The 23,878-nt window shown below is 37.2% G+C and overlaps 1 protein-coding gene across 1 annotated transcript; it reads right to left on the bottom strand.

Moving 5' to 3' along the window:
• Positions 1-12,083: 12,083 nt before the first annotated feature.
• LOC121505065 (L-amino-acid oxidase-like) lies at positions 12,084-21,747 on the bottom strand. Its single transcript, XM_041780192.1, has 8 exons — positions 21,720-21,747; positions 20,261-20,333; positions 19,505-19,728; positions 18,369-18,481; positions 16,016-16,217; positions 15,848-15,916; positions 15,527-15,663; positions 12,084-14,154 (listed from the first exon to the last, which is right to left on the bottom strand). Exons 2-8 carry the CDS (start codon positions 20,289-20,291, stop codon positions 13,353-13,355), a joined length of 1,578 nt encoding a protein of 525 aa, XP_041636126.1. The 5' UTR covers positions 20,292-20,333; positions 21,720-21,747; the 3' UTR covers positions 12,084-13,352.
• Positions 21,748-23,878: the final 2,131 nt, after the last annotated feature.

Below are 23,878 nucleotides of genomic sequence, written 5' to 3'. Positions count from 1 at the left end.
AGGTAAAATCCCCAGACGGCGGCAGCCGTAACATTTCAGTCAGGCCAATAGCTGTTTTTATATTTATTCATTTAATTTTGATAAGTCCCTGTGACGTTTATAGCAGCTGTCACATGGTCGGTTGGGTCTAAGCTGTTCACACGATGAAACTGACCACAGTGCAGTACTTTTAATACCGCTTCACCTGTCTAATTTTAAAATGTGTTTTCAGACACGAGAATGTGCAATCAAGATGGAGAAATGAGGTCAACCTTCTGGTTGCATTCTTTAAAATAGATGCTGGTGCTGTGAGTTAGCTACAAACCTCAGATTGAGGTTGATGGTGAGAACTACTTCAGACTATTTTAGAAGAACTGAAGCTGTACATCGTTCAGCTCAGTCTAAAATCAATGACAACAGTGGATGAGTATGAATTATTATCACAATTTACATTAGAAACACATCTCTTAATCCTGCAAATATAAAACAATGAAAACAAAAATATTAAACAAAAAAACCATGATGAACCAAGGTAGCTAGGTTTTAAACAATGCCAGACACCTCAGAATTCCAAACATTTAGACATAATATGAAGGAAACAACACTTTCTAAATACTAACAACCAGATCTGAGTTTTAAACACATTTCTCAGTCAGATTCTTTAACCCCTCTGTGATCAGGAAAACCTATTAAAACATCCAACATTTCATCCAAAGGCACAAAGAAGTGCCATATTACTTCATGCTAAAACTTGCTGCAGACACATTTGGCTTCCATGCTGATAAAATGAACTTGTCTGAAATGAATACATATGAAGTAAAACAAGTACTCTTGTATGTAAAATAAAAATAGATGAATTCTTATTATTAGACAGCACTGTAGACCATGATGACAGTGATTTCCCTCAGTCGACTGAACAGTAGTATTCATCAGCATCTGATGAACAGTGGCTGTGACTGCCTTCGCTTGAGTTTAAACGGGAAAGTATTTGTTCTGGAAAGAGGAAAAACAGAAGAGTGAAAATAAGTGACATGTATCAGGTTGAAGGCACGTATTGTACATTTGTAAAATGTTTTAATGTACATATTATAGAGGAATATCTTTGATTCACTGTATTTAGGGAATCAAAGATGCTTGTGAACAGAAAACCAAGCAACGCTGCCTCCAGTTCTGACTATCATTACCCCGATCATTAGCATTAGCATGGGGATGGTTAATAGAGGATCAATGTTCTGGCCCCAGTCTTTTGAAACTGAAGAGGCCTTTTGGAGGAGAGGTGAGCATCTACAAGACGAAAACTTGGATTTTGAACTTTTTGAGAATTTAAACCTTTACCTGGGATATGCAGTAGACGATTTGAGGGGGGATGGCATCCCCTTGTTAGCAAAATGACCAAAATGCATCCCCTTTGTTAACCTGCCATCTCGTCTCTGTCAGGGCAGAGCAGGGATGCTTAGTTGAGTATGTTCTTTGATCCTTTACAGGGTTTCCCATTTATGTGGGCTATTAAACTGCAGCAGATCGCCACTGTTTAATTAGCCCCCCTGTTTATTCCCATCCAGCATAACTTGTACTGTCCCATGGATACACAGCCTGTTCAATGCGCTGATGCTGCGCCGTTACCCCGCCTCCATCTCTCTCTCCTCCTGGGTGTACAGTGAAGCTCTAAGTTTTTGACACTGTAGGCCAGTGATAGCCTACTCAACCCGCGGCTCTCGAGCCGCATGTGGCTCTCTAGTGACCAGTTGTGTCTCTTTCAAGGCTTACTATTAAAAAATCCTCCTGAAATCCTCTATAAAGGTGGAAACTGTCAGCAGTAAAGACTGCAGTAAGTCATATCGATAAATCTAAGTCCACACAAAGAAGACAGACTTTAACGTCCAAATTCAAATGAAAACTTGTATATTAATACTGTCAGATGAGGAAGTCCGCTGGTGGCGCGTCTCTTCAGTAAGTTCATTCATAGAGGTGTGCTGTCTTATGTTAAAATTGAAGCTTCTAATGCCCTCGTTTTAACACATTTCTTCAGTCACTCCCTGCCCATGCTCTCCCACTTGTGTTTGATGATGACTTTTACGATGCGCATCATAATCAACGAGCCAAACACACATGGATCACATTTTGAAATAATGTAAAATTGAGTGAAACTTGTCCAAACGTGGGTGTTTTATTTGATCTTAAACATACAAATGATAAATACTGTCGAAAGGGCAGAAACAGAAAAATGAAAGCAGCAAACTGACAGAATGATTTGTGAGGGAGCTGCAGGTGTGAGGCAGGGCCGGTTTTATCCACTTGGAGGCCCAGGGCAAAGACCAATATGGGGACCCTCCTCCTTTAGCCAAAAGCAATAATAATGAGAGGAAAAAATAGAAAGCATAACTTTAAGTCAACAGAATCACAGAACTACAGTAAATGTCCAAATATGAAATATAAATACCCAAACAGACTCCCATGATTCACCAGCTCTTTGAAAAGCTTCTCATAGCTCCAAGGTATTTTGTTACATTTTTAGCAAGTATTGGTAACAAGATACTTTTTGATGTATTCATGCCCATCTCTGCGTGTTCATTATTCATAGATTTTTCTGATTAATGTTAAACTTTTTTCTGAGATGAGTTTTTTCTTACATGAACTCTAACTGGCTATATTAATTTATTGTAAGAAACATGAGAAAATCCTGCATGAACAAACTCAGTCCACTGCATTAAATTTAACGTTGTATCTATTAATTACTTTTAAACACAGTACTTTAATACAAACAGAACTTGCTGCGATTTTTAATATATTTTTTAATATGCCAGTGTAGAAATGAATGGGATTTTGTTATGATTTTAACACCTAATTATTAAAAATGCTACAGTAAAATAACATGGAAAATCAGAGGGACACCAAGACACCCAAAGTACAAGAATATGCCGGGATTTTCTGATAACAACTACTGCTAACAATTTGATTTTGTTATTTTATGGAATTTTAAAAACTGGAATATATATGTTTATGCTTTGCTATGTCTGTCATTACTATAAAAATGCTCCAGTAATAAAAGAACAATAAGGTATGGCAAATGTCTGAATTTCTACAAAGGAAAATAACAAATATATTAACTGTCCTGTCTTAACCCCTTAACGCCTGTTGTCACATATTTGATACATACTTTTATGATACCTCTATCTAATCAATATGCTCAATAAATTACTCAAAAAAAAACCTTATGAATACAATCTGATAAGTGAAAAAAAACATGCCCTCAAGTGGATTATCAGTTACCAAAAACACCTTATGAATAAAATGAGATACTAAAAATATAATTGTTAAATTTTATTATTATTATTTTATTATTTTATTTAAAATTTGGATTTTTTAAAATTTCAGCAGAAACTTAAATGAAAATTTCAGCTCCAAAAAATTAGAATTTTGACGTCTCACAGGCAAAATGTTTTTAATGAGGTCCACCTGAGACAGCACGATCCCCTGAGACTGACCACAATCGATGGTGGTGGTGGAGGGGGGGTTGGTTAACAAGGTGCATCCTCTTTAAAAAAAAAAAAACAAAAAAATCGCCTACTGGTGATATGTTTACATATTTTATATTTCACATGTCCATTACACGGTCTATGTTTCACTGACAAATCCATCAGGCAAATCCATCTAGTAAAGCACCAATTCACAACATTTGTGCAGCATCAAGGACAATTTGGACCAGTCAGTGCCGTTTAAGGGGAATGAGGTCACTATGGGCGGGGTTTAGTTGTATTTAAAGCCGTTTGCAGTTGCTACTGCTAGTGCAGTGATTAGCTAAGATTTAGCTCTAGTTTATGGCATTTTTACCCAAGCTGGACAATGTCTCTGTATGAAATACAGATGACTGCTTCAATCCTGAAGATCAGGTTGAAGTCTGGACCTGGATGCCATGATGAGTACGCTGTACGCATGGTTGGAGATCCAGGTGAGGTTTTAGAAATTTCATGGCGTTAATAACACCCTGGACAACGGGATCCTCCCAAAGTCTGACAGTAAGGCGGAGGAGACTCACATCCTTAATGTGGAGGGCTTTCTGCTTTACACCTATGAACCTTGGATGGATGTGCTGAGCCAACATGATGTTATTTCCATCCCATATGAAAATGCGAAAAGGGTGGGTGCTCTAGGAACTAAACGATGCTAGATCCACCCGACCCGTTCAATGGCCACGTCTGGCCCGTGTATTTGAAACACAAGAACTAAAGATTATCATGATGTAAAAGATATTTTCACTCTTCTGCAGGCCTGCTTCAGCATGTGAGTTTGTGAGAGTCATGGGGTAAAGGGTTAGTTGTTGTGTTTTAGTGGTGGGAGTATTGATACTAAAGCATTGATATACCGTACACTTACAAAGTACTCTTTTGGTATTGATTATTTTAACAAAGTATGAATACCAAATGAGTACTTTAAAATGTCTTGACACCGCTCCTCCAAGTGCTTCCCTGAATTCTGAATTCATCCAAATTTGAGCCGGCTCACTGGGCTTCTCTGAGAAGTCAGAAATGAATCAAGCATAACATTCAACCACTAAAACTCATTTTTTTCTGTTCAGGAGTGCAAGTAAATAAGTATAATTTGACATATTAATCAAGAAATAATAATGTGCTTTACTATTTTTTCAGTTTTTTTTTAAATCAGTAAATTTGAAAATTCATGGATAATATTATCATATTTAAAGAGTTTAATTTCAACCTGCTTGCACAAACATTTTTAATTCAATGAAGTTTTCAAATTGAAGTAAATTTAAATTTAAGTTATTAAGTTTAATTTTATGGAAATAAATACATTTCTGGATACATATTTTTATTTGCCTGAAATGTGTACCTTTTAAAAGATTGACAATCCAATATTTCATTCTTTCTTCAAAAGTATCAGTATCTGTAAAATGTTGTCAAAAAGTATCAGTATCGTATCGAATTAATACAATTTGCTATCATCCATCTCTGTTGTGTAGGTGGTTGTATACAATGGCTGCTAGTGGAGTGATTAGCTTGGATGTAGCCACAGCGGCAGTTTTGTCAGAACGGTACAAAACAAGAGCAAAGAGTCACACTGAAAGCTTTCCTAAAAGAAAAGCTGTTTTCGCTCTACCCCTGGTCTGCTTGAGCCTGAGTTTGCAATCGTTATGGGTGGGGTTTGAGGGTACCACCTCATTTGTCTTGTTGCTCTGATTGGCCCAACATGAATGTGAGAGACAGAACATACATCCAGTCACCTTCTGAGTATTTTTGAAAAGTCCTGGCCTTCCCTAACACTTTTTATGGGGGAATTCACAGATGATTGTGAACTATATATCCATGCATCAGTGGAGCCAGTCAATACGGTACCCAGGCTAATCTCTTCTCTGACTGCTATTGTTTACAGTCTTGCAGTCTCTGCAGCTAAACTATGCCTCAATAATCAATGAATGTTACACCAAGTATCATGCCCATGTTCAGTACAATACCTCTATTGACATAGTTGTATATTATATTTGCTGTTGTCCATGAATCTCTGTTTCTCTTTGGATGGTCTTCACTGGTCTCTCCTGACTCTAAAATAAGCAAAAGAAGAAAAAATATTTTAATTCAAAAAGTCATAAACAAGTTTTCATACAACATGGACAAATGCAAGAGCACTGAGTCTCTGGTATTTTTGGTGTGCTATCTTTCTCTTACATGCTGTCCTCATTACCTGTTTCTGTTTCACCGACAGGACGTCCTGACCTTAACGACTGCCATGACTCACAGGTGAGATCTGCCACACAGAATTAATCAGTCAGTTGATCACCAATCAATCAATTATGAGCTCTGTAGTAAGCAATATTCAGCAAAGAGCTGCAAGGAAAAACTTCTTGTTAAAGTGAGAACCAGCCTCACACTGACAGCCCTCTGCTGAGATGATGCTAGTAGCGTAAGGAGATAGAGAAGAAGAAGAAGAAGGAGAAGGATATTCAGGCATGAAGGAAAAGAAAAGTCTAGTTTAAAATTATACCTTTGTGTTTCCTGCTTAAACAGAGTCCCAACAACAGCAGCAGCAGTAGAGTCAACACACTTGAAGTCCCAATGATGATGGCTTTAGAGGGTTCATCTTTGGAAGGTGGTAACTCTTGAAAAAAAAACAAAATTTTGTATTATTTGTAATCTTTTTAAGCAAACAAAGTGTTTTTTTCTGTGTCTCACCTCTGACAGCCAACCAGCTCTCTGCAGATTCTCCTACTCCAGGGATGTTACACTTGTAGAACCCTTCATCAGACTTCGAGACATTATGGATGGCCATGCTTCCTCCCTGTAAGACTCTGTTTTTATAGAAGTGAGCTACAGCTGATGGAGTCGTCCTGTTCAGGCACCTGAGTGTGACATCTTTTCCTTCAGTTACAGGGAGAGCAGGAATCACCAGGATTACAGGGCCAGCTGGAAAACAAGGGTAGGGGAACACACAGAGAGTGTGCTGCATGCTGGGCTTAAACTATAGATTTCCAGGATGCTTTTTAAAGTCATTTTGTTTTTGTTTTTGTTTTTGTTTTTGTTTTTTTTGTTTTTTGTCATTTTGTTTTCCCCAATTGCATATTATTCCAATTTGTCTTGTGTTAAGCATTTATTCTATTCTTGCCTATATAAAGAACTCATTCTGGATGCATATATTGTTCCAAGTATTCAAGGAGATAATTCTGTTGAAGTGTTTGTTTTTTTGCATACCAGAAATAAATGTCTTAATTGTGGTACTACAACTACCAAGACAATTACAACAACATTTCAGTCAAATATGGATAGAAATTGTCCATAAAACAAAACAGATACTCATGTGGATGGATGGATGGATGCATGGATGGATGGATGGATGAATGCATGGATGGATGGATGGATGAATGCATGGATGGAAGGATGGATGGATGGATGCATGGATGGATGGATGGATGGATGAATGCATGGATGGATGGATGGATGGATGAATGCATGGATGGAAGGATGGATGGATGGATGCATGGATGGATGGATGGATGGATGAATGCATGGATGGAAGGATGGATGGATGGATGCATGGATGGATGGATGGATGAATGCATGGATGGAAGGATGGATGGATGGATGCATGGATGGATGGATGGATGGATGAATGCATGGATGGAAGGATGGATGGATGGATGCATGGATGGATGGATGGATGAATGCATGGATGGAAGGATGGATGGATGCATGGATGGATGGATGGATGGATGATGGATGTAAGGATGCATGGATGGATGGATGTTTGGATGGATGGATGGATGGACGGACGGACAGACGGACAGATGGATGGATGGATGGATAATAATAATAATAATAATAATAATAATATCTTGAATTTATATAGCGCCTTTCAAGAAACCCAAGGACGCTTTACAGGAACACAGACATGGACAAACTATGTGAGGGGTAGGATGAGTGTAAGGGCTGGTTTAGTGAAGACTGTAGGCTGTGGTGAACAGGTGGTGCTTGAGACATTTTTTGAAAATGTCCAGAGATGGAGCGCTACGAATGTCTGCAGGAAGAGTGTTCCAGAGGGTGGGAGCTGCAGCACTGAAGGCTCTGTCTCCATAGGTTCGGAGTTTGGTTTTGGGCATGGAAAGTAGGCCGGTGTCTGAAGACTGAAGGTTGCGGGATGGTGTGTATGGATGGAGGAGATCAGAAAGGTACTGGAGAGCCAGAGCAGGGAGATATTTGTATGTGAGGAGGAGGACTTTGTAGTTGATACGGGACTTGATAGGGAGCCAGTGGAGGCGGATGAGGGTCGGAGTGATGTGTTGCCAGGGTCTAGTGTGGGTGAGAACTCTAGCTGCAGAGTTTTGGACGTACTGAAGCCTGTCCGGGGTTTTGCTGGGAACTCCAGACAGGACTCCATTATAGTAGTCCAGGATGGATGTATGTATGGATGGATGTATGGATGGATGATGATGGATGGATGCATGGATGGATGGATGGATGGATGGATGGATGATCCCCACGATTGATCAGCATCACCATCCTTGGAGTAAATACTTGTATAAACTCTGAAATGGTTGCCTTTCACACATCAAGCACTTCTGTGGAAGTTAAAAATGCTGAACATACCTGTGACGTTGATGTTAACAGAGCTGCTCCTCACCCCCCCATCAGTCTCACACCAGTATTCTCCACTGTCTATCACAAATGCATGTTTAATGTGGCAGGATGCAGTTAATTTATCCCTGTTAGAGCCACATATTGTCTCCTTTCCTTGGAACTTCCTCCTCACTCTCCACTGTCTGAATTCATCAAATCCCCCACAGGTGATTTTGATGGATTCAAATTCAGAAATCTGGAGTCTGTTTGGATCAACATGTAAAACAATTCCATCTGAAAAAGGCACAGAAATACAAGTTCTTTAAAAATTTTGTCTGGAAACATTTTGTTGTTCAAAATGTTGCTAACACAATAAAACATATGACCAGTCTTAAATGTATCATTTCTTTTCTTTTCCTTTGTAAATTGGAAAAGTAAGTAAGTAAATTTAATTTGTATAGCACTTTTCACAGAACAACGTCACAAAGTGCTTCACAACAGTTAAAATGAAAATACAACAAATAAACAACAGCAAAGCATCAAAAATATGAAAAACCATGGAACAATTGCACATACCAAGATCAATGTTATAGATGTTCAAAAGCCACTCTGAAAAGATGTGTCTTAAGCTCCTTTTTAAAACCTCTGCCGAAGCAGATGAGCACAACTGGAGTGGAAGAGAGTTCCAGAGAGTAGATGCCACATATTCAAAAGCATGGTAGCCTTTAGTTTTTAAATGCTCTTGGGGAACAACAAGTAAACCCTGGTTAGAAGACCTGAGTGATCGACTGGGGATGTAGGGATGGAGCAGGTCTAGAATGTAGTTGGGCGCCTACGTAAACAAGGATTTTAAAATGAATTTGGAAATTAATTGGGAGCCAATGTAAGGAAAATAAAATCAGAGTGACGTGAGCTGTTCTATTGCACCCAGTCAGTAGTCTTACAGCGGCATTTTGAACCATCAGTAACCGATTAAGGGATGATTTATTCAAGCAGGTGAAAAGGGAGTTACAATAGTCAAGCTGGGAGGATATAAAAGCATGAATCAGCATTTCTAACTCAGTTTGAGACACAACAGATTTCAATTTAGAGATGTTTCTTAAGTGAAAGAAACAAGAACGGGTCAGTGACTTGACGTGTTCATCAAAAAGCATTAAATTATCAAGTATTATCAAGATTTTTACATTTTTTTCCTAAGGAGGAAGAAAGGGATCCAAAACATTTCTGAACTTGAGAAGAGATGCTCTCTGAGGCGATGATGAGAATCTCAGTTTTATCAGTGTTTAGCTGAAGAAAGTTATTACTCATCCAATCCTTAATCGCGGACAAACATTCAAACAACATACTAATTTTATCAGTTTCAGTGGGTCTGAAAGACATATACAGTTGGACATCATCAGTGTACAAGTGGTATGACACTCCTTTGAATCTACTGATGATGGTGCTCAGAGGAAGCATATAAATGGAAAACAAAATAAGCCCCAAGACAGATCCTTGGGGCACACCACAGGACATAGTAGCACTTTTAGAAACATATGGACCAACTGACACAGAAAAAGTCCTATTAGACGGGTAGCTGCAGAACCAGTCAAGGGCACTCCCTGTGACACCAACCCACTGACTGAGTCTGTCTATTAAAATGCTATGGTCCACGGTGTCAAACGCAGCGCTCAGATGGAGGAGAACCAAGACAGAGCATTTACCTGCATCTAAAGACATCAAAATATCATTGGAGACTCTGAGAAGAGCCGTCTCAGTTGAATGCTTTTGTCTGAAACCTGACTGGAATGTATCCAAAATACTGTGGGCAGTTAAAACAGACATGAGCTGATTAGCTACGACTTTTTATAAAATCTTGAAAATAAAAGGCAGCTTTGAAATTGGCCTGTAGTTGTGGTGGACAGATGGATCCACAACAGCAGATTTAAAATAAGATGGGACTTGACCTGATTGCAGGAGGCTATTAATTATGGTGACTAGACAGGGACCAGTTGTTGTAAGCACAGATTTAAATAAAGATGTTGGCAAGATATCTACTGGGCTAGAGGATGACCTCATACTGCTGACCAGATCAATTAAGGCATGAAGAGTGATGGGGCTGAAACTATCCAGAATTGATGGCTTACGTGGCAACAGAGTACATGGAGCAAAAGAGGGAGAGATGCTGGCTCTTACATTATTTAACTTTTCCACCAAGGACAGAAAGTCATTGCAGTCTTTGATAGAAAAGACAGGGAAAACAACTAACGCATAGGAGACAAACTCTCCTATCATTTTAAAATCATCTCCTGACAACAGAGAAGGTCATTTTCATAACTACAAATTAATCTGTTAGTAATGCATGTGTGTTTAAAGGTAAGATCAAGACTCATTTTTTATTCAAAGGATAGCTGAATAAGAAAACTGATTTAATTTTGATTTTAAACGGTAAACCTAATACGCAACGGTGTAAACTTAACCTGATATTAGAACATCTTAAAGTAGTACTTACCCGTTTTGTCAGCACAGCAACAATGCTGAACTCCATAAATAAGAAGCATCATTGCAGACATGACTGGAGAGACAACAGACAAGCATTTTTCATAATTATACCATAGTTAAAGTTATATGAAATCCTTTTCTGTTGTACTTTTCTAACTAAAAGGCCTTATAAACCCACTACTCACATGATCTGGAGAATGGAGCTGTAACCTTCATGTTGTCTTGCTGTTGAATACCTGAGAGTCAGACGATTGAGTCTGATACATGTCTTCCTCCTTCAGTGCATCCTATTTCTGGTGTGTGAAACGTGAAAACATTTTTGACTACGTGACACAGAGCCGCTCTGAAAAAGGTCATGATGCTTGGGTGTTTGACCACAGGTGAAATAAAAAAAAATGTAACACATAGCAGCTAAAAGTTTACCCATTCAAAATTACAGTACAGGTACATCTCAAAAAATTTCATTATCATGAAAAAGTTCAATATTTTTTGTCTCTCATTTCTGAAAGTGAAACCCATATATTAAATAGACTCATTACACATGGAGTGAAATATTTCAAGCCTTTAATTCTTGAAAATTCGGCATCACATAAAATTAGAAAATTACATAAGATTAAAAAAAGAAACACTATTTTAAACAGAAATGTCAGGCTTCTGAAAAGTATGTTCATTTCTATGCATCAATACTTGGTTGGGCCTCCTTTTGCACGAATTACTGCATCAATGCGGCGTGGCATGGAGGCGATCAGCCTGTGGCACTGCTCAGGTGTAATGGAAGCCCAGGTTGCTTTGATAGCAGCCCTCAGGTCATCTGCATTGTTGGGTCTGGTGTCTCTCATCTTCCATAGATTCTCTATGGGGTTCAGGTCAGAATCATAGTAACACCATGGTCATTGAAGCAGCTTTTGGTACCTTTGGCAGTGTGGGCAGGTGCCAAGTCCTGCTGGAAAATGAAATCAGCATCTCCATGGTGCTTGTCAGCAGAAGGAAGCATGAAGGTCTCTAAAATGTCCTGGTAGACGGCTGCTTTGACTGTGGACTTCAGAAAACACAGTGGACCAACACCAGCAGATGCCATTCTCTGTAAGCCATAATCATCAGCATATCAAGAAATAAAGGCTTGAAATATTTCACTCTATGTGTAATGAGACTATATAATATATGGGTTTCACTTTCAGAAATGAGAGACAAAAAATATTGAACTTTTTCATGATATTCTAATTTTTTTTATGTTCTTGTATCACAATATCTAATTTCCAAGTCCTGTGATTTCAATCATTTGACTATTTTTGTTCATGCTCATGGCAACACTGTTACACCAAACAGTGGAAGGTTGTTAAAATAAAAATATATATTTCAGCTCTATTTTTCTGTTGATTGAGCACATTTTAACCTTAGTAGAAGAGACAAAGTCTGTTATCCGTCTCAAACTACCATATGTCATTATTAGCATTTTTATTGAATTGTAACCCCTTTTTTCTTTTATCACAACTCTAAGCAGGAATTGAAATTAATCGAAACACCATTTGGCTTTTGAAATATCTTTTCTATCTATCTGTCTAACTTGATGGTATATAAGGGACCTTATTTGATGATGAAAGTTGAATCGTGCTTTTTTTAAAAAGGCAATGAAGCCAGCTTGTTTGTCTAAGACCATGTTCTCTTTATTAAAGCTTAAAAAGGTAAATGTTCTGTGTAGATGAGAGTTTCAGCAAAAAAAGAAATAGAAAAAAAAAACAACAAAGACAGTAGTACACATTTATACAGTAGTTCTAGGCACACCCAGACAAAAGACATCAAAAACAAATATAAAACAAAAATAGTTGATTCAATCAACTCATGATAACTGTTTTTCATTCGTTTTATGTAAAGAACACCATCTTTTTAGCTTTGTTAGACTGCACTTTTATCTTACTCTGCTGTAAAACTTTTTTATATTAATTTTTGCACTTATCTCTCTGGCATGGACGTGGCCAAATTTCTTGTTGTTTTAACCCTCTGAGACACACAGGTTATTTAGAGTTAAATAACTTTTGAACCATAAATTGTAGCCACTTATTTTTTTACCCTCTGGAAGCCCTCTGGTTGGTTTTTCTAATGACACCATCCATGCTTTTGTAGCCCTCTCAGAAGCCTTTCTGGTGGACCTGGAACTTAGGTGACTTTCCGGGGCATTTGAATTTTTTTTTTTTAGCATTTTTTTAAACAAATCTACTGTTAGCTTTAGCATTAACCACCATATTGACTTCTCACAATGCATTATGAAGGGCTGTGACAACCAATAGCAGGCTGTTCACGTCACGTCATACTTTGCCAAAGTGTGCATGTCTTAACATTTAGATCATGAAGGATTGGCCTGAATAGCTCATAATGGAGAGAAAGAGAGACAGAGAGTCAGTGACGTGTTCCTCTGTGTCACTGCAGACAGGAACGGCTTTAAATAAATAGAGCAAAGATAAAGAAGTGCAAGGATGTTTTTGTAAAAATGTGAATATTTTGAAAACTTTTTTTTTTTTTTTCCACTTTTTTGGTCTCCAAGAGATGAGTGAATACATTCTTAGTCATTGTTGTCCACTGTGTGTCACATATACAAATCTTTGAATTTAATTTCATTACGTTGTTTCTTTTGTCTTTATAGTCCCATAACTTTTTAAAAATTGAAGCAACATTATGGCAGCTCAGTGATCGTACTACCAACCAAGCAAGATTCAAGATTTCCTAGCAACCCTTTTCCCTACCAAACTCTGTTAGTTTTACTAAATTAGTTTCTTGGTTATATGGAATCACAGGAATTCTTCCTTTTTCATGTGAGCTGAACCCTCTGAACCCTTACAGCTCATCTCTTTGTTGAGTTTTTAAAGACTTTTTCTGCACCTGTTTGTTAATGTTGGTGGCAGCTCTTATTGCAGATTTCATGGCTGTCTCGATCCAAGCATGGGGGAACGCTGTGTGTTCTCCAGCAAAGTAAATCCTGCCTTCTTTTCTGAAGAGCTCCCTTGCGTACTCTAAATGCTGGTAGGGTGCAAGAAGAGCAAAGGCACCATAGCTGTAAGGGTCTGTACTCCACTTCTTTACAACCACCCCTGTGCACAGATCCCTGACATGACTACCATGGATCTTCTCCAAATCTCTCAGAGCCATATCCTTCAGTTCTTCATCACTTGCACCCAAGAAGAGGAGGGAGTCATCAGACCAGGTGTAGGACGCCAGCAGGACCCCGATGTTCTCATTGTTGGGGAAGCTGTGGCTGGGATAGTAGATGAAACGAGACGGTCCATCTGTGATGCTCTTCCCTCCTCTGATGCCGTCCTCCTCCCAGAACTTCTTACTGAATGTGAGGAGGATTTTAGTGGAGCTCTCATAGTGGACCCCCCTCAGGGCATCCATCTTTTTTTCAGATAGTGGTGGTTGAAAGTCCATATAAAGGGCTGCTTTAGCTGTGGTAGTTACCAGGACAGTGTCAGCAGATAGATCTGTCAGAGACGACTGGTCACCTGACTGATAGGATACAACTACTCCTTCTTTTGAATGGCTGATTCGTTTCACTGTAGAGTTAAGGAGGATGGGGACATCGAGGACATTGAGGAAGGCTGTGGTCAAGAGATCTGTCCCTCCGGTGACTTCATCGTACCTGCAAGGAACAGGAAACAAAGATGTGGAAGAGTTTAGAAAATGACAAAAAAATGTGTGAAAGTGGCAAAAAGAAGTTGCAAAAATGGGTCATTATGTACAATAAAGGCAGAAGGTGCAAAAGTGTGCATAAAGTGCCAAAAAACGATGACCAAAATTGGTAAAAATGTGTAAAAAAAAAAGGTGTCTGGAATGATAAAAAAAAAAGGGCTACATTAGGCATAAAGTGGCAAAAACAAGTTGCAAAAATGGGTGATAATGTGCAATAAATTGCAGAAGGTGCAAAAATGTGCAAAAAGTGTGCCAAAAAAACGACGTGTAAAAAAAAAAGTGTCTAGAATGATAAAAATGGGCTAAATTGAGCATAAAAGTACAAAAAAATTTCAGCAAAAAATGGCAAAAAGAAGTGGCAAAATTGGGCTATTTATGGCAAAAAGTGGCAAAAAAATATGCAAAAAAAGTTGTAAAAATGGGTGATAATGTTTAATAAGTTGCAGAAGGTGCAAAAGTGTGTAATAGTGCCAAAAAAACGACGTGTAAAAAAAGAGTGTCTAGAATGATAAAAATGCGCTAAATGGAGCATAGAGGTACAAAAAATTTCAGCAAAAAATGGCAAAAAGAAGTGGCAAAATTGGGCTATTTAGGGCAAAAAGTGGAACAAAAAATTATGCAAAAAATGGCTCAAAATGGCTCAAAATGGTCAAAAAGTAGCAAAAAGAAGTTGCCAAATTGGGTGATAATGTGCAATAAGTGGCAGAAGGTGCAAAAATGTGCAATATTGCAAAAAACAATGGCTAAAAATGGGTAAAAACGTGTCTGGAACAATAAAAATGGGCTACATTGGGCATAAAAGTACAAAAAAAAGAATGAAAAATAGCAAAAAGAAGTGGCAAAATTGGGCTATTTAGGGCAAAAGGTGTCAAAAAAAAGGGCAAAAAAAAGGCTAAAAATGGGCATTAGATGGCTAAAAGACAAAAAGAGAAGGAGAACTTACTTGTTTCTTTCACATTTTCCATCTAATAGTGTTCACAGACAAAATCCCAACATCACAGGCCCACAAACACGTGGGTAAAGTTCGACATATAAATCCTCCATTATTACAACAGTCTATTAGGGCCACAATAATAAAAACACAGAAAAAATACTTTTTAAACTAACTGTGGGATTTGAAATATCATTCAATTTCAGAAAAAATTAGAAGTCTTTGACTTTAAAAGTTGTAAATGTAGATTAAAACATTACACTTCTGAGTCTATAAAGATCACAGGCCTTTAACCCCTACTGGACTGGGTTCAGAACTGTTAATACCAACACCAATAATACAGTATTTTTACAGACGTATGAAAATGCAATGGTCATTTAAGCAATCTTACGTTACTTTGTCGTTGACGCTGCTTTGCTCGTATATCACCTCTGTCAGAGCAAGATGCATGAGGCTCTGTTCATTGAGCAAGTCCCCGATCATCTCCAAGGCCCCAGGACTCAATTCACCTTCCTCCATGAGAAACTCCTGTCGACACAACACACAAGGCTTTTAGCTTTTTTGACAGTCCTTCATGTAAGATGACTAAAACCTTATGACTCAAAAATGTGTTCTCTAGCCCCAGTCCCAGGAACAATCAGCACTGGAAAAAAAAACACGACACCATTCCCCCTCCAAACGCAGAGTAGAGTTACGGTATGAGACCATTTACCTTTAGAGAAAAGCGATCAAACTTTTGAAGGGCAGCTTTACAACCATGTTTCTCCACTTCATCCTTTACCTGTGGAGAAGATCAGCACGTTGAGAAAGTTTAGTTTAGCATCACTTATTCCTATAGTAGCCTAAGTTCTGTCTCTGTCTTCCCTCTGAGCCTCAGTACCTTCTCTAAGGCGCGCTGGAGCAGCTGGTCAGCTGACATTCCTCTCTCGCTGTCTGTCACGTTGTACTTCAGGACGTCTGGGTTTGCTTTCACATTGTATGTCCTCTTTCTGATCCCGTGGACCATGTAAAAAGTGTTGTCGTCATCCATGATGAATTTGTTCAGCTTGATCCCAAGTTCTTGAGCAAACCAGCGGACAATGCTGCGGAGAAATGAAGAAGCAAAAAAATCATTTTCAGAATGAATTTTGTGCAAACAGGAAATTATCTCTCAAGTTTTTTATACAAAATCCAAAGCTTTACACAAAGAAGACCACATAAAGTGAGTATTAATCAATTATATTTGTTATCAATTATATATTTTTAAAGCTTTTGACACAAACACTGAAATACCGACAAGATTTCACATTCATGTGGGTATTTATACCAGTGGTTGTCAGCCATGAGGTCGGGCCCCCTCGGGGGACACTGAGAGGGGGTCTCCAGATTCCCTTGAAAAACTAAGAAAATTTGTAATTACACTGTTGCCACTTTTTTTTTTTTTTTTTTTTTTTACCAATTTTGCCAAATTTTAATCCATTTTCATCATTTTTTAAAAACAAATTTTAACATATTTTTGCCATTTAACACCCATTGTTGTCCATTTTAAACCCTTTCCCACTATTTTTCTGCCTGTTTTTGCCACTTCTAAATCAAATCTTGCCCCTTACTCCTAGCACATCCTCTGTTGACCCATTATTGCCACTCTTAACCCCTTTTAACCACCTTTTACAACCAATTTTTCCCATTTCTACCACATTTCACTATCAGATTTGCCCATTTTTCCTAGTTTAACCAATTTCTGCCGATATCTGCCTATTTCTTTCTTTCTCAGTTGACACTTTTTGCTATTTTATATCAATTTTTCATGCTATTTCACCAAATTTCCATCCATTTTTGCCGATTTAAAGGCATTTCAGCCACTTTTGAACTCTTTACCACTATAAATGCCCATTTTTGCCACTGTAACCGTATTTGACTTTTTTTTTTTTTTGTTGCCATTTTTTTTTCTAATATTTGCCACTACTAACCCATTTCTCCTACTTTAAAAATTCAGTTTCACCACCTTTTCCTGCCATTATTTACCCATTTCAGCAATTTCTAACCCATTGTAGTTATTCTTCAACAAAAGAGATTAACATTTTTCAGAAAATTATTAACTACACAAATGATTAAAAAACCTTTTTGTTTATTTGATTTTTTCAGGTTGAATACAAAATAATGGATATCACAGCTTAACTATACAGTGGGCCATGATTTTGCTGACCTCCATGGGCCCTGATTCACACCAAGATCTGCTGGTTTAAGTTTCTTGCTTGACAGGAAACAATAAAAGCTAGATCCACAAACAAATATCCTGTGCAAATATCAGAAAAAAGTTGTGTCCAATCAACAGAGCAATAGCAGGAAGGTCTTTGATATTTACGTATTTATCTAAAATTTGCTACATGGATAGTGGCAAAACAGGCATGAACGTCACAGCTGAAAATGTGCACAGGTGTGTTAGTGCAGCATATGATTAGTGCAAACTCTCTTGAGGATATGGTGCAAAAATGAGGCACACAGCAGACATTAAATTGGTGCAAATTCTCACGCTACAGGCCAAGGTTATGATAGTTTTGGATTATTCATCAGTTTAATTTTCATTCAGTTTTTACCTTTTGTTTTAAATTTCAGTTTAGTTTAATTAGTTTCTTCTGCTGGTTTGTTTCTTTAGTTTTTATTTGGCCAAAATGCTTCGTTTTAGTTTAGTTTTTATACATTTTAGTGTTAGTTTTAGTTTTTTTTGGCAATACAGGATACTGGTCAGGGGTGAGACCCAAAAGAGCTCTTCACTTTTCATTTTATTTATTCAATTTTAGTGTTTGTGTGCAACTCAAGACCTAAAATATCATTGGGTCACTGAGTTGAAGTCCTCTTCAATCTAACCTAGCAGTTTACCCTCCAGGCTTGGTGTACATGTCAATTAGCGTGGCACTAGACTAAAGCTAAGGAGATTTTGTCTTTAATTTGATTTCACTTTAGTTTGTCTCATAAGCACAGAATTGCATTTTAATTTATTTTTTGTTTTCTCTGCAAAGCTTAGGTTTCATTTAGTTTCAGTAAAGTAAAATTATTTTTACATTTTAGTTCTTTAGTTAGTTTTAGTTAACAATAATAACCTTGCTATGCAAAAGTCATAGCATGGGAATTAGAAATAGATGTTACACAACTTGCAGTCACACAGCATCCACAATGCTCCATGCTAAGACCTTTATCCATCTTTATGCAGAATTAAATGTATGTCTATTTTTATTTTAAAACCTCATACTCACTGGTGGAAACTTGGGATCCTCATGGCCCCCAACTCAGCGTACCAGCCCTCTTTTTCATTCCTGTAGGTCTCCACCCGTCCTCCAACACGACCACTGGCCTCTACAATAGTCACCTTTACAAAATGAATGAATGATTATTCATAGTTCTCCAATTTCTAGAGCCTACCAATGTTTGTTAATAAAAGATGAGAACTGTCTGAGGCTTGCTCCTAACTGGACTTGTTTGATATGTTTGACAGAGAGCCTTAAAGGGATACTTCAACATTTTGGCAAATTCGCCCATTGCCATAATTCCTCTAGTCTTAGTAATAGGTCCGTTGTTTTTAGTTGTCGGTGCAAGCTGTTTCTAGATCTGGGGGGACTGTTAAACCAGCTGCACCGCTAACCCTATGTTAGCAGACGGTATTCCGGCTTTCCCTCATCAAACTCATCAAATACACAATCCAACAACTCCAAAACGCTCTCATGGACAAGTTGTGACCTGCACATTCACCACGCTATGAAATAATAACATATAATTATGTAACATTACGACACATGAAGCAAACACTCGGAACTATTTCTTGAGTAAACCACTGGGCGGAGTGACACAGTGCAGCAGCCTCGTCTGGAGTGTAGTTCCGGCTTTGCATTTAACTTTAAAACATCTCCGTCTCGTAATGTTCCATGATTATTTCATAGCGTGGTGAATGTAAGGTCACAACTTGTCCACGAGAGTGTTTTGGAGTTGTTGGATTGTGTATTTGATGAGTTTGATGAGGGAAAGCAAAAATTCTGTCTGCTAACATAGCGTTAGCGGTGCAGCTGGTATATCGGTCCCTCCAGATCTAGAAACAGCTTGCACCGACAACTAAAGGAAACTGACCTATTACTAAGACTATAGGAATTATGGCAATGGGCGAATTTGACAAAATGTTGAAATATCCCTTTAAAAACATTACGGTAGATAAATAGTTTTTGGAGTGCTGAATAATGTGAACATTAAAATATTTTTTAAAGGGAATATTATTTTACTCAGATAAGCTGACCACTTTAATCAAAATAGGAAGCATTCAGAAATGATGCACTAATTTTTATCCATACACACTGAAATCACAGTCCCTGTCTGTAGCAGAGCATTAGCATGTAGCATGTACCTTGTGTCCTGCGTCTTGCAGTAGCTTGGCAGCCGTCAGTCCCGCCGCGCCCGCTCCAACGATTATAACATGATGGGATGTGTTGACGCGTGGGAGGCCAGTTTTCACAGTGTCTAACAACTTATCATAGTCGTTGTCCTCCAAACAGTCTGCCAGAGTTTGCTGGGGCGTGCCAGTTGCAGGGCACAGATGGAACAAGCCGAGCAGAAACAGACCAACGGCAACTGGAAAGAAAAAGACAATCATACAATCTACTCCAAGAGGAAACTTTTTTGAACAGCCGCTCTCAGTCTTTAATTATGTATTGAATCAAATTACTATGAGCAGTTTTTAGTCTACTTAATAACACTGAAACATCAGCACACATTTACTTCAGTCAAAAGCAAAACCTCATTTCATTCTAATAACATTGAAAACTGTGCTTTTTTTTTTTTAATTCAGCTGTGGAAATGACAAGAAATCCAAAGTGTGTTGGTCGGTATTGTGGAAACTCGACTTCTTCAGGTGTGTGTGTTTAGCAGAAGCATAGAAAGTCTGATGAGTGCAGTGCTGTAGTTCCTCTAAATAAATATTTAATAGAAAGCGAAAATTACTTTTCAGCAGCATGATGAAATAGAGGGAGGGAGCTCTTCCTCAGAGCCACAGACAGGGAAGTAGATAAAGGAGTGGGCTTTCAGTCACTGGTTTACAGTTTGTGGAATCATCACTGTTTCCATTACTTCCTCTTAAAAAGACACACTATTGCATTATACTTACATGACATCCATGTCAGCATCTTTAGAGCCATCACTGTTTAGAGGCTGAGCCTTTTGCCTTTAATAGCATCAAACTGAAAGAGAAAATAGGAACAACAGTTGAATTATTACACTTTGGTCTAAAATTGGATCCTATATGTTTACAGCAGGCTGTCTTTACAGTGTTTAAGGAACTGTTAAGATGAATGTAAAAGAGGGATGTTTTTTGTCATGCATTATAATAAGAAATGTTGTTTGAACTAATTGAAAACATTATTTGAAATGATCAGTCTTCTGTTTCAGTTTTCCTTAAAATTTAGATGAGAAATTATTTATTCTAAAAGTCTCCTTTTAGGTTTTCGATCAGATGGAGATATAGATAGATAGATAGATAGATAGATAGATAGATAGATAGATAGATAGATAGATAGATAGGTAGATAGATAGATAGATAGATAGATAGGTAGATAGATAGATAAATAGTGCTTAACAAATGTATTAGACCACCCTAACCCTAACCAAAGTAAGGTTTATGCCACAGATGCTCTAAATTAACAGCATTGGTAATTACCAAAATCATTTTTTATGTTTCTGCAATGGTTAATACACCAATATGTAGAAGCTATTACATCATTATAATTGTTATCCATGAATGTTCAAATTTACTGATTTACAAAACAACTGAAAAAATAGTAAAGCACATTAATATTTCTTAATTAATATGTCAAATTATAGTCATTTACTTGCATTCCTGAACAGAAAAATGAGTTTTAGTGGTTGAATGTTATGCTTGATTCATTTCTGACTTCTCAGAGAAGCCCAGTGAGCCGGCTCAAATTTGGGTGAATTCAGTTTGAAATTCCTCATTCCTGTTCAAAATGGTAAAACGTGGAGAGCTGACTGAAAATGAAAGAGTCCGCATTAAAGCACTTCATGATGCTGGATGGTCTCTGAGACAACTATGACAGGTGGTCTAATACATTTTTTTAAGCGCTGTATATATACATATATATATATATATATATATATATATATATAGAGAGAGAGAGAGAGAGAGAGAGAGAGAGAGAGAGAGAGCTATATATAGATATAGTGTTTGGTATTGTTAATAAAAACTACATGTACGTGAGAGCCAATGTTCAGTTATTATACTTATCATACTTATAGTTATTATACGTCACAAATAAGCAGGAGATTTAAAAAAATGCAAAAAGAAGTCACAGAAAGATTACAATGTGGGTAGCATAAATGTAACAAATGTTTCACTCTCCTAAATAAACTAACTTAAGAAGTTATGTCATAATGTCTGTCTATCATTACCCAACACTGTTCACTAAATCATATATTTAATTTAACATGCATTCTTTTATATCTCTGATCTAAAAAACCTTTTATCTTCTTGGGAAATGTAAACACTGAATTAAAGAAAAGTCTTTTCAACATATTCATAAAGACTCTGAAATAGAAACCAACAGGCCTACCTTTGAGAAGCTTCATGAAGAGAGTCTGTTGTTACAGTGATCTGAGGTGAAATCTCAGCCTCCTCTTATACTTCCCTCATCCAGGCTACTGGAGGTCATTTCTAACCAGACTGGCCTCACCTCATACAGCATGAGTTCATTCACAAATTTCAACACACTCTTGCAACTGGATTTTACCGTAACTGCTCAGGTCTCATGATCACAGAACATACGTCTACCCCTCATTGTCATGAACTAGTAATCTTATTTATGTTATGTTTATTCTCAGTTATTTTAGATTGTTTATCCAACCAATCCAGAGAGCCCATCTTTCAAGGGCCCCACACTAATATTGTTGCTTTCTCTGTTCAAGTCTCCTATGTAATGCTTTAACTATTTTTTAATCTAAAGCCAAGATTGAAATGTTAACAAAAATATGTAATGATAGCAGTAAATATATAAAAAGTTTGAAAACACAAGCTGCAGTTCACTGTCTATGAGATTTTTAAAAATGGAATCAGATTTTTAAGTGGTTTCCCATTTTTTCCAGCGCTGTGAGAGTATGACACAGTACTCAGTGATGTTGTGGATTCAGTTAACCTTAAATGTCATTAAAAAAAATTAAAAATGTAAGTGTAATGTCACAAGTTCCCTTACTAGATGCTGGAATAACACACTCATGGATTTCTAGAGGATAAAAAGTTTCACTTCTGTAAATTACAGTTTCTTTTTCTTAAAGTTTCTTCACTCAAGTTTTCTTGGCCATTAAAGCTAACATGAAAATGCAGTACCTCATATGGTCTTATCACTTTAACCTCCTAAGACCCTGCATCTACATATAAGGACATTACATTTGGGCAAAAATAAAAAAAAATCAAAAATCAATGTAAGGATAAATATTTACTCTTGTAAAATTCTTGTATTTTAACTTTTTATCATGTTTCACTTTGTCCTTATCTTGCATCCTGTAATACTCAGTCATTTACATCAAATTTTCTTAATCCAGATGAAATTTGAGAGATTTACAAGTTCCTCTTTTCTGATAATACAAACTTTGACATTTTTAAAGTGAAAAAATTTCAAACATATATGTTAAAATAGAAATATGTAAAGTTAAATCAAGATGTGCCCAGCACTTTCAGATTTATTTAAGTCAAAAACTGCTCTTGTCTTTGTATGAATTTATTTTTGCTATTTTGATTTGTTTTGGATTTTTGCTTTTTTGTTACTCTTTTTTTTTTAACCCATAAGGACCCACTGACACAGGTGCCATATGGCCTTCAAATGTCCTGTAAGAGACCTTGCATTGCTTTATTCTTGACTTAAACTAATAAAGTCCCTGACTGAAACACACTAAGCATTCTGATGTGGTCATGTGATTGGCTGAATAATTTAAAAGTGGAAAAAAATGAAATAGGTGTAGAAATAAAGTGGCATAACTTGTGAAAGCAGTGGAGAAAAGGATTCAAAAGAGGCAACAATGGGATTAAAAAGGCAAAAAAAAAAAAACTGAAAAGTGGTTAAAAGTGACAAAAATGGGTTGAAGAGTCAAAAACAGGTAAAAAAAAAAAAAAAGTAGGTAAATTTGTAAATACAGGTCAAAATCTGGCAAAACGTGAGTTCAAAGTTGGAAGAAATGGCTAAAAGTCAAATACAGTAGCAGAATTTGTTTTTAAAAAATTGGGATGAGTGGCAAAAATGGGTTACACAAATGCAAAAAAGGGTGCCAAAATGGGTGGAACATTGTGAAAAGCTGTTTAAAAGTGGCAAAAGGGTATAAAGTGGAAAAAGTTGCAAAAATTGGTTAGATGAAGTAGAAAAAAGGGGTTCAAAAGTGAATTAAAAGTGGAAAAAAATGGGCATAGAGTGGGGTAAAGCAGCATAAATGAACGGAAACAGTGGTGAAAAGAGGTTAAAAAGTCCAGATTTCGCCGATCCAGCACACATGCATTGATGTTATCAATAAATCATGACTGTGGAGGGCCCATTCACCAGGGTTTTTGTGTTGAAAAAACGCCCCTGAAAATGATTTTTGTTGTTAAATCCAACTGATTTTGGCTTATGCTGTATAAACACAAATGAAAAGATAAAAATACGCCACTTTGCAATCAAGACTGGAAAGTAAATGTATTTTCCAACAACAGATAATAATAAATTAACCACAAAAGCCAAACGTGACA

This window comes from Cheilinus undulatus, linkage group 22 (genome assembly GCF_018320785.1).
Source record: "Cheilinus undulatus linkage group 22, ASM1832078v1, whole genome shotgun sequence".
NCBI lineage: Eukaryota > Metazoa > Chordata > Actinopteri > Labriformes > Labridae > Cheilinus > Cheilinus undulatus.
This window is presented reverse-complemented; position numbering and strand designations above follow the sequence as displayed.